Below are 17032 nucleotides of genomic sequence, written 5' to 3'. Positions count from 1 at the left end.
ATATTTGACATTCAAACACCATTGGTTGTTCGTCTCCGTTATTCATAATCCGCGAAGTCCAAAAAAATCAGAAGGACTCTATATTCCCTTAGTTCATTTTAATAACTCCAAAATAGTGTTTTCATTGCTTTTATATTTCGATTATCAATCTCGCCAGCTCATTTTTTTAATCGCGTTTATGCTGTTATATATCAATGGTAAAAAAATCTTCACTTTTTTTATAAATCGTTTAAAAAATACGAGGGAATGATGAATTTTTTTAATATTATTTTATACTATTTATATACTATACTCAGTATACAATTTTGAAATTAAGAATCAGACCTAGGATATTTTGAAATCAATTATTTCTGTTTAATACCATGAAGTAAATCAAGTAATAGTAGAAAAATCGGAAGTTATCTAAATATCCATCCTCATTTATAAGCATGGTTGCCCTTCTCTTGCATGAGCCGCCTCTCAAGTCAAGGCCGAATCTCGAGACCACAGACCGCTCGAGACACTATACGAGGAATGGTGGGAACCAGTATTCTCATAACATTTCAATAGTAAACAAGTGGTATTCATTTTGTTGTTCAATATTCTTCACGAGTTTTATTTTTAATAAAAACTGTCACATATATATATATATATGTGGCATTGGATTTTGTAAAATATTTTCACAAATGGTTATGTGATAGTTGTTGGTATATAACGGATATCTTCACTTTCTTCGAACCGTAAGTACATTTCACTTTCACTTTCTGTTTTATTAGACCAGTTCTAGGATACAAAATATGAGTAACAACATGAAAAATTACAAATATGTGCGTTATTTTTAAACGAAGCTAAATCTTTTTTATAATTATAGTTTAGTGATAAATAAGACTGATTACTATAATATTTATTTAATCCTTAATCCATAGTAGATAGTACTTATTTTCCTAAAGACTTCTCAAGCTAATATTTTACTAAAATAATAAAAAAAATCAGCAAAATTACATTTTTTTAAAATTATTTTTACGTTGATATTAGATATATTACATCAACTTTCAATTTGCGTCACTTTTTTCTATGACGTGCTACATAAACCAAAATATCAGGATGTAAAACTCGAATTTTTGTTAAAAAATCCGGCCCTGGTTTTGAAACCGAATCATGCAAAATTTGGTTATAACATCCTCAATTTATTTTGTCTATTTTAGCATCCACTCACGGCCTCCAATAAAATCGTTAGTATAAACAAAACGTATGCCCAAATTATTAACACGCTTATATTGTATGTGATTTACATTACAATAAGGTACTTAAATTCAAATATTCACTTATGTAAACGTTTTTTTTTTATTCTAAACGTGGAACATACTGTATATAGACTACAGTTCCTTAATAATTATTTACGCGACTATGCTAGAAATTATATATAAGTAACATTCTTCATCTTTTTTGGAAATCAAAAAGACCTAAATTACCATGGCTATTCGAATTATACTCACAACAAAGGCCATTTTGGGAAGGCCTAAATATTGTCTCAAGAGACAAGAGTTGCGTTATTTACATTGAAATTATTATCAGTAGTGGTGTTTAATTTTCAATTTTTTGGCAAAAACAATTCTCAATATACAAATTGTTTATTCACTACGACAATATGGCCGACGTCACGATAGTCGAATGAGCCGTTGTGGACGATTTACAAATAAGAAAAATGAATATGTGATGTGACGTTTTCATTGCTATTTGCTGAAGATTATTTATCTTCTGTTAAATTAGAAAAGCATCAGCTGTTAGTACTAATCGGATCGTTCAAATTAGATTTTTTTAAAGGGCGTAAATAAATCCATAACTTGATAAATATTCACTACCGGAAGATGGCGTTAATTAATAGAGTTGAACACGACCGTCTACAAAATCAAAAGTTGAATGCTCACCCTGCAAAGTACTTTTTTCTGTACCGAATAATGTCTTGTCTTAAATACAAATATTCTATTCATCATAATTTGAATTAATTCCTTCAATTGATAAATTCTTTAATATACTCAAATCTAGCATCATTAAATTCTTTTTCATGGGTTTATTGCCATGGATTGGCTTAAAAAGTTATATCATATATTTATGAAACCGGTGAAAAGAAGGTCATGTCTTATGACGTACAAATATTATTAAAAGAGAAGTCGTTATGTATAACTATATGTAATATCAGAGAGTCATAATTATATAGAATAATATACATTTATTTATATATAAAATCAAATATGTGTATACATGGTAAAGTAAAAAGTAAATTTAAAAATTTAGTTTTTAACTGTACACTCGTATTTTGTTACCATAGAGATGAGGTCTAGTCAGTAGGAGCCAAACAGCTGATTTGTACAATAAATGTATGTACATTTTATCATATTTGAATTCTTTCCACTACTAGTTGAACTTTGCTTATTCTAATATGATTCTTTTTATAATTTTGTTGGAGATCTTGTTTTTTTTTATTGAAAATATCATGTTTAGATGACACCATCTGAAAGTTTTTAGTTCTGTATTCTTTACATACCGAAAGTTGCGTTTTGAGTGTTCCATGTAGTTAAAGTGACAGTTCCGTACTGCAAAACACTTTCGGGACGCTCTGGAGTGACTCTAGCCACTTGACAGTTTCACTTCGATGATTTTGCATAACCTTAAATTTTTAATTTTCTGAAATTATTTGTTTTATCCGAAGTTTTCTTTAAATTTATGTTTATAATTGTCTATTATTTATTTTCTTTTGTCTATAATTTATTTTTTTTCCTCAGTGTAATTGAAAAAGTTTTGGATCTTATGCGTCGTATAAAATACTCCTTTGTTCAACTCGTCTGTTGCTCGCCTCGCTTCACTCGTCCCCCAATTTTCAGACTCGTCCAACAAAGAAGCACTTTCGGTCCTTGGCATACAAATAACTATTTTTCCATACTGTAGTGTAAAGTCGGCTCTAGAAAATCGAAAGATCATCCGATTTCGATGAATTTTTTCTATAAATCCTCGTTTTTACGGCAGATTTATGATTCTATATAGTTTTATGACTTTAAATGTGATCATAAACGCACTTTTTCGCATATAATCGTTCATAACTTTTTTCAAGCATCAAACGCAGCTCATATTTTTTTTGTTAATCTACACAAAAACAAACATTTTGGGCAAAAAAATTGAAAATGTTTGTTTATTCATTTTTTAACTCACTTAAAGATTTCATATGGTTTTCTGACTATAAATGTTATCATAAACGCTCTACAAAATCGAAAAATCATCCGATTTCGATGAAGCTATTAATACAGTACTCGATTAGATATTCTTGACTCGGCTCCTTCGTCGCCTCGTCCCTAAACATCTATCTCGTACCATACTAAATCACTTCCAGGACTTATAACGCAAATAACTATTAAATTATTATCAATGCATTCTACGCGTAATATGGTTGAATAGAAAAATGATTGTTATACTAATTTTCTTCACTATTCCAATGTCACGAGGTCATTGAAGTGCAAAGATAAAAACTAGGAAATAATTACGTCTGTCGTAACAATTGATTTAATAATATTATTAACTAATAGAATAAATTGAAAAGTTGCATTATCTTATTTTGATCTGCGTAAACGATTTGTGCATATACCTAGTCATTACTTGCATAATTACAAGGACAAGTAATTTTTTTGAATTGTAAGGCTTAGTCTGATTCACAAGATTAAATATCACGTAAAGTGTATTTCTAAGTTTTTGATGGAACGAAGCAAAGTGTTTGACATAATGAAAATTGATATAATTTTGTAAAACGAATTTGAAATTATTCGTAATTGTGAAAAAAATATTCAGTAACAATGCGTAATTTCCATTATATCCCATTATTAAACTTGTTTCTAAAGTTGTTCATGTAAAAAAAAGTATGGTGCATGATTGTTCAATTACAGATTGAAGGCCATAACAGAATAATGAGCAATTATTACATATCAATTAGCGAAAGGACAGATTTACGAGGGTCGATTCCTTTGTTCCGCTCCTTTATAAATATCCTAATAAACCTTTGCATTTTGCTTTAGTCAAGTGTTCGTTAGAGGGCGTAATTATTTTTAAGCGGCACTTTACACCTTCTTCTTCAAGTGCCATACACTTTGCAGCGTGTAGGTGTTCTCTTGTCCAAAACTTCTAATCTATTATCTGAAGGCGCCCCTCTGCTACAAGACGAATAATTGTTGCCGCACCCTGAATGCCACACCAGTCTCTTATATTCAGTAGCCAGGAATGTAGTTTAAGCCATGGTCCTCTCCTTCCGTCGATCTTCCCCGTCGGTATGAGCTTGAGAGTTGAATATCTCGGTCCTTGCAGGATGTCTCCCAAATAAGATATTTTTCGTCATTTAATTACCGCGATCAGTTCTCTGTCATTCTTCATGAGCTCGGTCCATGGGATCCGCAGAAGTCTGCGCAGTAGCCACATTTCCATTGCTTCTATTCTGTTTGAGAACCTCACTTTCAGGGACCACGTCTCCACGCCTCCACAAAAGGATTGGCCATATATAACATTTTATCTCTAAGTATCTGAAGGTGTTCCGTAGTTAGAGAGCCACTTTATATACGATAATTGAATTCTTCAACAAATTTTGAGCATTTTTCATATCACAAGGTTTAGTCTATCCCTTTAACTATGAGGTAGGGGGGAGTGGGAACCTTGTTATAAAAAATACCTGTAAGTCCGGTTCTGCTTAGCCGATTTTTATAAACTTTATGTTATTTGAAAGATCTTTTCTCTAGCAGTACAAAATAAATGAACAGGTAGATCAATTTAAGAACTTTCCATCCGGAATAAATTTTTAATTTTCGTTGGGGCGAACTAGCCTAATAAATGTTTGAAGAAAAAATCATATTTCTCAAGATATTTCCGGATAAGATGAGATATTTTCGCTATTTGATGAAAGAAATATTCAAATTTTTAAGCTTCTATTTAAATTTGTTAAGAAAAATCACAATATCTAAAATATATCGGCAGTACGAAAAATGTTACGGCGAGTTTAAAGATTGGTGTGACATACAGAATGTTAAGACGGTGTCTGAAAACATTTTATTGGCTTATTTGATGAATAAATCAAATGTTGTAAAAAGTTCAAGTTTATGGAGCATTTATTCCATGCTGAAAATACGAGACAATATCGACATCAAGCAGTTTTCAAAATTAGTACCATTTCTACAGGGCCGGATTAAGATTTATAAGGCCCGGGGCTAAAATAATGCCGGGGCCCCCTTAAGGAATTCGGAAACTCGGAAAAATTCACAAAATAGTATCAATACTTTAGATTTGTGGCATCAACACATTAAAAAGTACAGAATGATTTCCAAATGATGGGGCCCTCTTGGACCTGGGGCCCGGGGCTGTAGCCCCCTCAAGCCCCTAGCGCCCGGGACTGTAGCCCCCTCAAGCCCCTAGCTTAATCCGGTCCTGCATTTCTAAATAATAAATTCAGTAGATTATCGAGCAAAAAAGTCTAAAGTTTTTACGCGTTAACAAATTGATACATTCCCCAAAGGAAGCTAATAATGAAAAATACTTATTGTCGAGGGTAAGTGTTAGTAAAAATGGTCATCGAAAATATTCAGGAAGAGAATGTTGTATTAATAGTAACCGTTCCTGATACCAAGACGGATAAGAAGCGTGTTTTCACTGTTAGTAATATTGATTTCATAGAAATTTATCGTAAATATATCGTACAAGTTGTTGACTTTCGGCGTGGATTAAACCTACAGCTGTGTACCAATCAACTAGCTTTGAATTTTGATCATGAAACACCATCTCGAACGACCGTGTTTCACTGGTTTACCGAATTAAATCGTGGTCGCACTTCGCTACAGGAAGAAGGTCCTCCAAAATCGGCTGTTGTACCAGAAAACATCGATGCTGTGCGTAAACTGATATTGAAAGACCATCATGTGACATACTGTGAGATTGAGGCATACTTGGGTATTAGCTCCACTTGTATACATTCAATATCGCATGAACATTTGGCTGTCAAAAAATATTTCTAAGCAAATGGTCGCCTGATTTTTTGGAATTACTGAACATGACAAATAAACTGATAGGTCGACGTTTTTCTGGCATTTCAAATTAATCAAAATTATTTTTGCGTAAGATACGAAAATTTAATTCTTGCTTTCAAATGACGTCGTTTGGAGCATCCAAAGTTTGTGATTTGTCATCTGATGGTCGTAATTTTGAGTCAACATTTAAAATTCAAGGCCAGGTATATCATAAAATTGGATCATTGATGCCAATGCCAATTGAAGATCCAAGATTTCTTCAGATACATTTTATGGGCAATTGTGAAGAACGTGTAACAACTCGATGCCAGTATAATTTCATTGAACAAGCAGAAGAGAGAGCAATAATTGTATTGTCATTAGAATTATTTCAAATCAAATCACTCAGCAACAGTAACGCGTGACCGGGTCTGCCAGTTGTTAATAATCGTCGTTGTTAATATTCTTGAGATACATAAACGGAAAGCGCAAGTTGTTGGAGTGAATACCATTGGGAAAATGCCTAGTATGATTGCCAAATCCTGAAACATACACGGGTCCACTATTTTCGGTTCTGCCACGCTGCTTGCCAATACTGGGGCTGATATGTCAATTATTGAACGTCACGGTGGATGGAAGTCCACGACAGTAGCGGAAGGATGTATAGAAGACAATAAGAAGCCAACTTCCAACTCAATTTCTGGCTAAATAGTATCTGGTTTGAATGTAGGTAATAACCATTATTCAGAAACACTAGATGTAGTTGCTTCAACTTCTACAGTAAATATAAGTAATAATACAAACTATACAATTAATGTTAATATTGTCTTTGTAGTATTTTAGAAATGTCAAATTTGGAAGTGACGTTCGGTTTCGGGGCCGTTGCTATGGGTAACGGCCGCGAAATTAAATTTCGCGAACTGTGCTGAGAACGCGAAATACTGCAATTGCACGAAAAGAGAATTTTTGATGAAGTTTTTTCACTTTTTTGCTCATAACTTACTAAATTTTGGATTTATGACAAAAACTCAAGCAGAGCGATTTTCTACAATTTTTGTGTTCATAAATTTTTTGTAAGATTTATAGTTTCCGAGATATCGCAAAAAACGTGTTTTCACCCTTTTTTCTTTTCGAAGATGTCGACCGGGAAACAAGGGCGACAACCCAACAAACTTGGAGTTGAGCTTGTATAGACCTCCCCTACATGTTCCATAAATAAAATTGCGTCCTCAAAAAATGTTAAGCCCACGTAAAATTTCAATGGACTAATCGGTAATAGATTGTAACCTTGTAAAATCTTGACTATTGCGACTTGGCCGTATCATTTATTTATATCAATATAGAAAATGGAAAAATTTCATATTTATAGTGTATAATTTATATGCAATTTTATTTTTGCAGAAAATGCACGACGACTACGCGGTGTACGTAAACAAGGTGGTCAAACGGTATCGGCAAAATGAAGTGTTATCAGAGATATGCATGAAAGTGGAAAGAGGTGTAATGTAAGTAACCTTTTAGGTATAATAGTAAAAAAACTGAGCACGAAATTTTTTTATTTTTTCACTAAAATCTTAAAGCTAATGACATTATCTTTAAAATGATATAAAATGTTGTTTAGTTTATTGCTCTCACAGTCCAACAATATGTTATTATCAGTAACCACCCTTTTTATGCTAATTAGGGGTAACTGACGAAATAATCATCCACCATTATCAGTTAACCATCAAACGTCAACCTATACACATCGCCGTTAAGTGATAAAGCTGCTCAAGCGGTCACTGTATCACGACAAACCCAGAGTAAGAGAGATGTGGCCAGTACGCTGAACATGCTGTTTCCAAAATTAAAAATCGTTATCAAGACCGGTAATTTTCATCGAAGAAGCGGTTCCGAAAGAGAAAGATTTACATCCGTGACCTCACTAGTGTTCAAGTCCAACAAGAACTCAGAGAAACCCGAGGAGTGGTTGTGAGTGACTAGGACATTCAAAAGAAGATTTGAGGCAGCCAACCTTGAGCCAATACCGCCAGTTACTGGCTCCAACTTAACCCTAGCTCACCGAGCAGTCCGTCTACGATTTGCTAGAAAACATAATGAGGCTGCGATGTCTTCTCAAACGAAAGAAGAGTATGCTTGCATGGTAGCAATAGAAGATGATGAATCTACAGAAGACCTGGAGGAAGATTCGCGCAGTGTTGCATAAAAGAAAACGGGGCTTTTGTAAGAGGTTTCTGGATGGTTTTTATTGAAACTGGCGGTGGAGCTGGGGGATTAAAGGCGAACTGATACACCGAAGAAATTTAATTTATCCTAATGCAGGACAATGCCTGTGTACATACTGGAAATTTTAAATTTCCGTTTGAGTGAACCAGCCTATTAGACGTTTGAGGAAAAATTCTTGCCATTTACACATTTCTTAAGATATATCAGACAGAAAAAAAGAATTCGACTCTAATGCTAGTACTTTATTGCTAATTCATCTTATTGTACTTACACTGTAACATCGCCCTCTAGCATTCCTGTTGCTAATTAACTAACCTGAAGCACGTGAAATAGTTTAATAGTAACTTATATTTTCAAGTTATGGTCTATTGGGCGCTAGCGGATGTGGAAAAACCACATTATTGAGTAGTATAGTTGGACGTAAAAAAATTGATGGAGGAGAAATTTGGGTACTTGGCGGCAAACCTGGAGAAGCCGGTAGTGGAGTTCCGGGAGCAAGAGTCGGTTATATGCCACAGGTCAGACTATTATTCATTATTATATGAGACTATGAACCTTTAGAGAACAATTGAGCCCCTTGTCCATTTTTTACATTCACATTTAATGTTTTATAGGATGTTGCATTGGTTGGGGAGTTTACGGTTAAAGACGCGGTATATTATTTTGGAAGAATTTTGTTAATGGAAGATAATTTGATTGCTAAGAGGTATCGTGAGTTGCACTCTCTTCTTGAACTTCCACCAGACGATAGGTATAATAATTTTTTCAGTCTTACGTTAAAAAAGAGCTCGAATTTTTTATGTCTATTTTCAGATATTTGAAAAATTGCAGTGGAGGTCAACAAAGGAGAGTTTCTTTAGCTGCTTCGTTGGTTCATAAACCAGAATTGTTGATTATGGACGAACCAACTGTGGGAGTTGATCCTGTTTTAAGAGATAGGTAAGTCAAACTGGTTTCCAGGTCATTTTCAAATCAAGAGAAACCAGGAAGTCTACGTAACAGCTTCGGGAAGACTAATTATGGTTGAATAAAATGAATTAACACGAGAAGGAGCCTCTAGATCATTTAATTATCAATGGAAGTACTAGAGAAGTACAATAAAGTCTTTTTAGTTTGGTTTCTAGGTCATTTTCAAATTAAGAGAAACCGGGAAGCTGACGTAACAGCTTCAGGAAAGCTAATTCTAGTTGAATAAGATAAATTGATAGGCGGAGGAGCCCCTACATCATCTTATTGCCATTAGAGGTCCTAGAGAAGAACAATAAAGCCTTTAGTTTGATTTCTAGGTCATTTTTAAATCAAGAGAAACCAGGAAGTCTACATAACAGCTTCAGGAAGACCAATTATGGTTAAATAAAATGAATTAACACGAGAAGGATGAGCCTCTAGATCATTTAATCATCAATGGAAGTACTAGAGAAGTACAATAAAGTCTTTTTAGTTTGGTTTCTAGGTCATTTTCAAATTAAGAGAAACCGGGAAGGTGACTTACAGCTTCAGGAAGGCGAGTTATGGTTGAATAAGATATATTGGCACAAGAAGGAGCCTCTAGATCATCTTATTACAATTAGAGGTCCTAGAGAAGAACAATAAAGCCTTTAGTTTGGTTTCTAGGTCATTTTTAAATTAAGAGAAACCGGGAAGTCTACGTAACAGCTTCGGGAAGACTAATTATGGTTGAATAAAATGAATTAACACGAGAAGGAGCCTCTAGATCATTTAATTATCAAGAGAAGTACAATAAAATGTTTAGTGTGGTTTCCAGGTCATTTTTAAATTAAGAGAAACCATGAAGCTGACGTAACAGCTTCAGGAAAGCTAATCCTAGTTGAATAATATAAATTGGTACAAGGAGGAGCTTGTAAATAATCTATTTACCAGTAGAAGTCGTAGATAAGAGCTATTAAGTCTTTAGTTTGTATTCCAGGTCATTTTTAAATCAAGAGAAATAGACAAAACAGCTTCATGGAAGCCAATTGTTTTGGAATGCCAATGTAAAAAATAATGTAGACGAATAAATAAAAATATAATTTGATTTTTCAGGATCTGGCAGCATCTAGTGAATATTACGAATAGAGAGAATACATCTGTGATCATTACTACTCATTATATAGAGGAATGTAGACAAGCAAATAAGGTGATAAGAAAATTTGAATTGAAAAATGATATTTCAATGCTTACTCATTGATAAATTTTAGATTGGACTCATGAGGGAAGGAAGACTCCTCGCCGAAGAATCACCGAGTAGGTTGTTGACTCTATTCAACAGCGAAACGTTAGAAGAAGTTTTTTTGTTGTTAAGTAAACGACAAGAAGATGGTAGACTTAGTGAACTGGCAGATTCTCATCAACCAGTAGTAGATGAACAAAATAATTCTGTATTAATGAATGAACCTACAGGGTCTAGAGTGAGTGTTGCAACTACAGTTTCTACTTTCGAAATGGAGAACGGATCCAAAGATGTAAGTTCGATATTATTTGTTTTTATAGGATGAATGTCTCTTCACCATTTAACTCCATGCGGCTCCAATGCAACAAACAATGTTACTTTTTGAATGATTCTTCAAAATTTTCCGAAAAAAATTTTTTTAGAACAAAACCTGGAATGTTATTGATGAAATTCCTTTTTACCAAGTTGATAGTTTCGGTATTCCAGTTTAGATGGTATTTTTGGGGAAATGCTAATGGAAAAAAATTAAATGCCCATCAAAATGATATGCTTTTGTTTCCATATAATATTTCCCTTCTAGGATTAGAAATATTCACCCAAAGTGAATGAAATTAACCCGATTTTTTGTTTTCTGCAGTTTAACACCATTGTATCCACAGTAGAGTCCACCACAAGAAAAAAAAGGAAGAATAAGATTAAATTTTAGATTTGATTTGTTGTTAAATACCGTATATGATGGATATCCTATCAGGCTGGTTAAATTGGTTTTCTATTATCCTTTTCATTTTATTTATTGCATATACTTTTCAATTTTTCTTTAAAATATGGTTATTTCAGGTTTTAACAAAAAACAAGTTACTAAAAAGACAAAACTCTTTGAATAAGAGGAGAATGAAGGCTTTATTAGACAAAAACTGGAAGCAGTTCTACAGAAACATCACGTGAGTTGATATACTAATCATTTTTATATCCAGTGTGAACGTGAGTTTGCATAAGCAGCTTACACAACTCCAATTTTAACTGTATAAATAAGAAAAATCGTGAATAAACGGATTCTAAAGATGAAATTAAATCTAGAGATAAGAGAAAGTGTGAAAAGTGTTGCAAAAAGTGAAGAAGACGCTCAATCTTTAGACAAGAAAAAGTTTGAATAGTGGTGCAAAAAGTGATTCTAAAGACGCAACTCAATCTAAACGTGCAAATAGAGATGCAAAAATTGATTCTAAAGATGAAACTTAATCTACAGACAAGAAAATTGTAAACAGTGGTGCAAAAAATTGATTCTAAAGACGAAACTTAATCTACAGACAAGAAAAGTGTAAACAGTGGTGCAAAAATTTATTCTAAAGACGAAATTCAATCTAGAGACAGGAGAAAACGTGAAAAGTGGTGCAAAAAGTGATTCTAAAGATGCAACTCAATCTACAAGTGTAAATAGTGATGCAAAAAGTAATTCCAAAAAAAGACACTCAATCTATAGATAAAAAAGTGTAAACAGTGGTGCAAAAAGTGATTCCAAAAACGCAACTCAATCTAGAGACAAGAGAAAGTGTAAACAGTGGTGCAAAAAGTGATTCCAAAAACGCCACTCAATCTAGAGACAAGAAAAGTGTAAACAGTAGTGCAAAAAGTGAGTCAAAAGAAGACGCTCAATCTTTAGACAAGAAAAAGTTTGAATAGTGATGCAAAAAGTAATTCCAATGAAGACGCTGAATCTTTAGATAAGAAAAAGTGTTAATAGTGATGTAAGAAGAGATTATATAGATGGAACTCAATCTACAAATAAGAAAAGTGTAAATAGTGACGCATACACACCAATCGATTGAAACAATTAAAATTCAATTTGTCTTTGGTGTTATAGGTTAAACTGTTTATTTGTCTCTTGTAAATTAGTATAACAAGTATGGCTGCTCTGGTTTACCTCTACGATGAATGCCCCAATTTATTTAATATAAATTCATTCGGTTCCGCAAATCTAAATATTTTTTCGAAATTTCTGAATATCCATTATATCTCTACAAAAATTGAATTGTATTTATTCCGATTTTTGATGTTCTAGGGGTATTATATTCTTGATGACATTTCCAATAATTCAAGTAGGGATATTTATGAGCGCAGTCGGGGGAGATATAAAAAGTATACCGATTGGGGTTGTTAATGACGAAACGATGACCATTTCATGTCCCGATTTCTCTATTAATGGTAGTGCGACACCAACCGATGATGGAAGTTGTCATTTTAGTAATATGAGTTGTCGTTTTTTAACGTATCTCGATCATCCTATGATTCGAAAGGTAAAATATTTGAATATTCATATAAAAGTGATAAAAGCATCAGCGACGCACCGAAATCGTTCGTAATTGATGGAAATACCGTCTTGGTTAAAAGTCTATTCTATTCATCTTCTTTTCACATATTTTCCACTTATTATTTAAGAAAAAAGATACAAACTCTTATGTTATTAATTGAAGTTATTTTGTAGGTATATTACGATGAATTGGAAAAGGCTAAAGACGCGGTTGTTCATGGAAAGATCGTCGGAGTTTTATACATGTCTTCGAATTTCACACCGTTTTTAGAACAACGTATCGAACAAGGGAAAGATGTCGAGAACGAAACATTATCCTTAAGTGAAATTAAAGTTTGGATGGATATGTCAAGTAAGGTTTTATTTCTTCTCTTTCGGCATTTTTTGGTATTACCTCTCATTTTTTTTGTCTTCTTTCTTCTCTTATTAGTATTTTTTCTTCCGTCGACATCCTTTCTTCATTAGTTTTTCTCTTTTCAGCATTTCTGGATAGTGTTCTTTCCCTTCTTGGACTTTTTTCCTTAATTTCTTCTAATTTAGCATTTCTAGGTATTTTTTCTCTCTTTTTGGTCTGAAGCATTTATTTCCTCTATTTTCAGCATTTCTTAGTTCTTTTCGGCACTTCTTTTACAATTATTCACTCTCTCTTCTTGATCACCTTTATCTTCCTAGCTTTTTAGCATTTCTAGCTATTTTCTTTGACTTCTTGTTTTTCTGTCTTCATTTCTTCTTCTTATTTCAGCATTACATGGAATTGTCTACCTATTTTTGATCTTTCTTCCTCATTCCTACTCGTTTCAGAATTTCTGAGGATTTTCGTCGTCTTCTTGGACTTAAATATTCTAAATTTCTTCTCTCTTAATAACTATGTGGTATTTTCTTTCTTTTGTAGGCCTTATAATCTAATTTCATCATCTTGCTATTTTATTTCTTTTATTGGTCTTCTTTTTTAATTATTACTTCACCATTTCTCCTTTGTTAATTATATTTTTCCCTTTTTGTTCTTATTTATTCATTATTTCTTCTTCTTTTTAGTACTTGTTTGTAATTTCTTCCTCTTATCGATCTTATATATCCATTATTTCTTTTGTTTTCAACATCTTTTCTTTTTTAATTATTTACTTTCCAATCGGACGAAGAATTTAATTATAATTCGTTTCCAGATAGACAAATCGGAGCCACATTAAAATCAAAATTAGTAGATCTCTATACCAAATTCCAAAATTCAGTATTCGACGATTGCAATTTCACAGCAGGCTTCAGTGATCTACCGGTGAAAATAAATTTCGTTTACGGCGATTCCGAAGAACCGTATACGGTATTCATGATACCAGGAAGTCTCATAACGTAAGTAATCCCAAAACTTTCCGTTTCGTATACTACAAAAACTAATTTTCAGGATAATGTTTTTCATGGGCGCCATTATGACTTCCCAGATTATCATAACCGACAGACACGACGGCGTATGGGATAGATCCATTGTTGCCGGCGTTAGTTCTTTGGAAATAACCATAACTCACTTGATAATACAAGCTTCGATTTGTATTATACAAACTGGTGAATTGTTGTTCGTTGTTTTTTTGATTTATAGACAGGAATATTTCGGGAGTATATGGTTGATATATTTCATGGTGTATTTGCAAGGGGTATGCGGTATGGCGTACGGTAAGTCATCTGATAACACCATTAGAATAAAATTGGAGGGAAACCTCCACCAGTACATCGATAACATCACTATATGACAACACTGGAATGTTTTTTTTGGGGGATGACAGTCGATTTGGGGTTAATTTATTTGATGGAAGAGGAGAACATTATCTTCAGGTGGGGGGGTTTGTCTTTGGAATATGAACTGATTAAGATGGGGATCGTTTAATGCGTTGTAGATGTAATTGATGGTTTTGCAATGTCTCTATCTACTTGAGCAAGTTTGGGAGAGGTTGGACAATTGACAGCTGTGGTGATCAAAATTTGATTGCAGTACGAGAGGAGGAAAAAGAAATTGAGCAGAATTGGAAATTTTATGGCGTATGAACTATGAAAAGTGCTATAATTAATTTCAAAATAGAGTTATTGTGATAAACAGAAGAAAATAGTAAGAAAAGAAGAGGCAACCATCTGACTTGCTTTTCTATATTTAACTACTTCAAAAACTGATATGATTTTGTTTAAAAATTGGGTTTTATGAAATTAGTTCGGCAAAAAAGTTATTTTCTAAGATTAATTAGTTTTTTTGGTCGAAAATGACTTTTTCTTAATTTTTCTTGTTAAACATTGGCTGTTACTGATTAAATGTTTCCATTTTCTGTTCATCCCTGTATATAATTTAAAAGAAAATTAACTTCTGGTAGATCTAGTGATTATTGTAAGCTTGTAAAAATATTCTATTTTGAAACACCTGGTATTATTCATAACAGAAATGGGTGATTTTCAATCATCCCTTGTAATTTCTGGAATAAAAAATTGTCATTACATGTTATGATGATTAAAAATCATTAATGAATGATTATTCAACATTTTTTTGTAGGTTTTTGGATTTCTGTGATAAGTACAGACCATTCTATGGCCAATACGGTATTAACGGGTATATTTCTCCCCATGATGATGTTAAGCGGTAAGTTTTTCTTACCCTTTCTTTTATATCTTTAATATTTTCTTCCCAGTATTGCTCTCGAGGCTTTTTTTGATTAGATTTTTCTTATATATATATAATTATGTCACCATAATTAATTTCTTTTGGTAAAAAATTCTATTTCTCGAGTTCTATTTTGTCAAAATCAGCTTTTTGATTTCAATTTAGTCTAAAATATGCTCTTTACGGTTAGTTTCACCAAAAATTATGCTTTTCAGTTTATCCCAGATAAAAACTAACTCAAATGAATATAATTGGCTTTCCCTCACATAATTTGATAAAAATTGGCATTTTGAAATAAATTTAGTTAAAAATCGAGGCCCATTTTGCCAGTAATCGGTTTTTCTAATTTTAATTTTTTCTAAAATAAGTTTTTTTGTGTTCCATTTTGTAAAAAATTGTTTTTTTTAAAGTTCAATTCAATTAAATAGCAGTTATTTTACTTCAACTGGGGTTTTCTGGTGAAAAATGTATTGAAAAATTTTTGTCATTTATTTAGGACTGATGTGGCCCACCGAAGGAATGCCTCCGAGCTTGAGAATCTTTTCTAGGTGCTTACCATTCACCATGTCTATAGAATCATTGAGAAACGTATCAAAAAGAGGATGGTCTATAGACAATTTCCAAGTCATTAACGGAATGGGCGTGGGTTTACTATGGACGATATTTTTTGGTATTTTAAGCGTGTATCTAATTAAAAAATCTCGGTGATGTGATTGTTACGAAATTTTTATACGTAATTTGTAAGTTATTTTTCACTCGGTTGTAATGAGGGTACATGATAAGTTTTTATTTTAATAAATGGCATTGAAAATTTTGTTTTTTGTTTTTATTTTGAAATAAATCGTCGATTTGCAGGTTTGATTTGATCCAAAATTGAATTTCATTCATTTTCTAATGAAAAATTGGATTTTTTCAGGTGTAATTTGATCAAAAATTCAATTTTCTTAGTTGCCTTATCAATAATTGGCCTTTTGGCAGGTTTGATTTGGTCCAGAATTGAAATTGATTCATTTTTTATTAAAAAAATTTCTTTTTCAGGTTTATTTTGAATAAAAAATTAATTTTCTGCATTTGCTGGTCAAAAATTGACTTTTTTCAAGTCTAATTTTATCTAGAAACGAATTTTCCTCATTTTCTGATCAAAAATTGGCCTTTTGCAGGTTTTATTTGATCCAAAATTGAATTTCATTCGTTTTCTACTAAATTGGCCTGTTTTAGATTTAATCTGATCAAAAGTTCAATTTTCTTCATTTTCTGATCAAAAATTGGTTTTTCACGTTTTATGTGATCCAAATTTAAATTCTCATTTCTTTATCAAAATTGGCTCTTTTCAGATTTCACTTGAACCAAAATTAAATTTTCCTCATTTTCTGATCAAAAATTGGCTTTTTTTGAAGCCTCATTCGAACCAGAAACGAATTTTCAATTTTTCTAAAAAAAATTTTTTTGAATCCTAATTTCTGTTCTGTTTATTCTAATATTTGATCATTTGGTTAAAAATCAGATATTTAAGGTATTTTTAGACGAAAAAATCGCTTTTCCATATATTATCAAGTCAATAATTGGCTCAATTAATTGAATATGGTCAAAACTAGTTTCTCTCAATATAATTCAGTCAAATATGGAGGTTCCCAAATGTATTTACTTTAGAATGGCTGTTTAAAATTCAATTTGGTTGAAAAATG

General features: G+C 32.5%; 1 protein-coding gene across 1 annotated transcript in view; it reads left to right on the top strand.

Annotated features, from left to right (window-relative positions):
- The first annotated feature begins 1 nt into the window (after window position 1).
- LOC130892347 (uncharacterized) overlaps window positions 2-17032 on the top strand; it is a 38159-nt gene continuing 21128 nt past the window's right edge. Inside the window, exons 1-14 of the mRNA XM_057797734.1 lie at window positions 2-719; window positions 7410-7513; window positions 8593-8752; window positions 8849-8985; window positions 9048-9173; window positions 10278-10371; window positions 10433-10696; window positions 11242-11345; window positions 12464-12698; window positions 12887-13064; window positions 13876-14059; window positions 14112-14377; window positions 15240-15326; window positions 15844-16051. Coding sequence (XP_057653717.1) covers window positions 7413-7513; window positions 8593-8752; window positions 8849-8985; window positions 9048-9173; window positions 10278-10371; window positions 10433-10696; window positions 11242-11345; window positions 12464-12698; window positions 12887-13064; window positions 13876-14059; window positions 14112-14377; window positions 15240-15326; window positions 15844-16051 — 2144 coding nt within the window. The 5' untranslated portion in view covers window positions 2-719; window positions 7410-7412. The remainder of the gene's footprint in view (window positions 720-7409; window positions 7514-8592; window positions 8753-8848; window positions 8986-9047; window positions 9174-10277; window positions 10372-10432; window positions 10697-11241; window positions 11346-12463; window positions 12699-12886; window positions 13065-13875; window positions 14060-14111; window positions 14378-15239; window positions 15327-15843; window positions 16052-17032) is intronic.

Source organism: Diorhabda carinulata, chromosome 4, assembly GCF_026250575.1.
Source record: "Diorhabda carinulata isolate Delta chromosome 4, icDioCari1.1, whole genome shotgun sequence".
NCBI classification, from domain to species: Eukaryota; Metazoa; Arthropoda; class Insecta; order Coleoptera; family Chrysomelidae; genus Diorhabda; species Diorhabda carinulata.
Note: the sequence above shows the minus strand (reverse complement) of the source record. Positions and strands in the feature narration are given on the sequence as shown.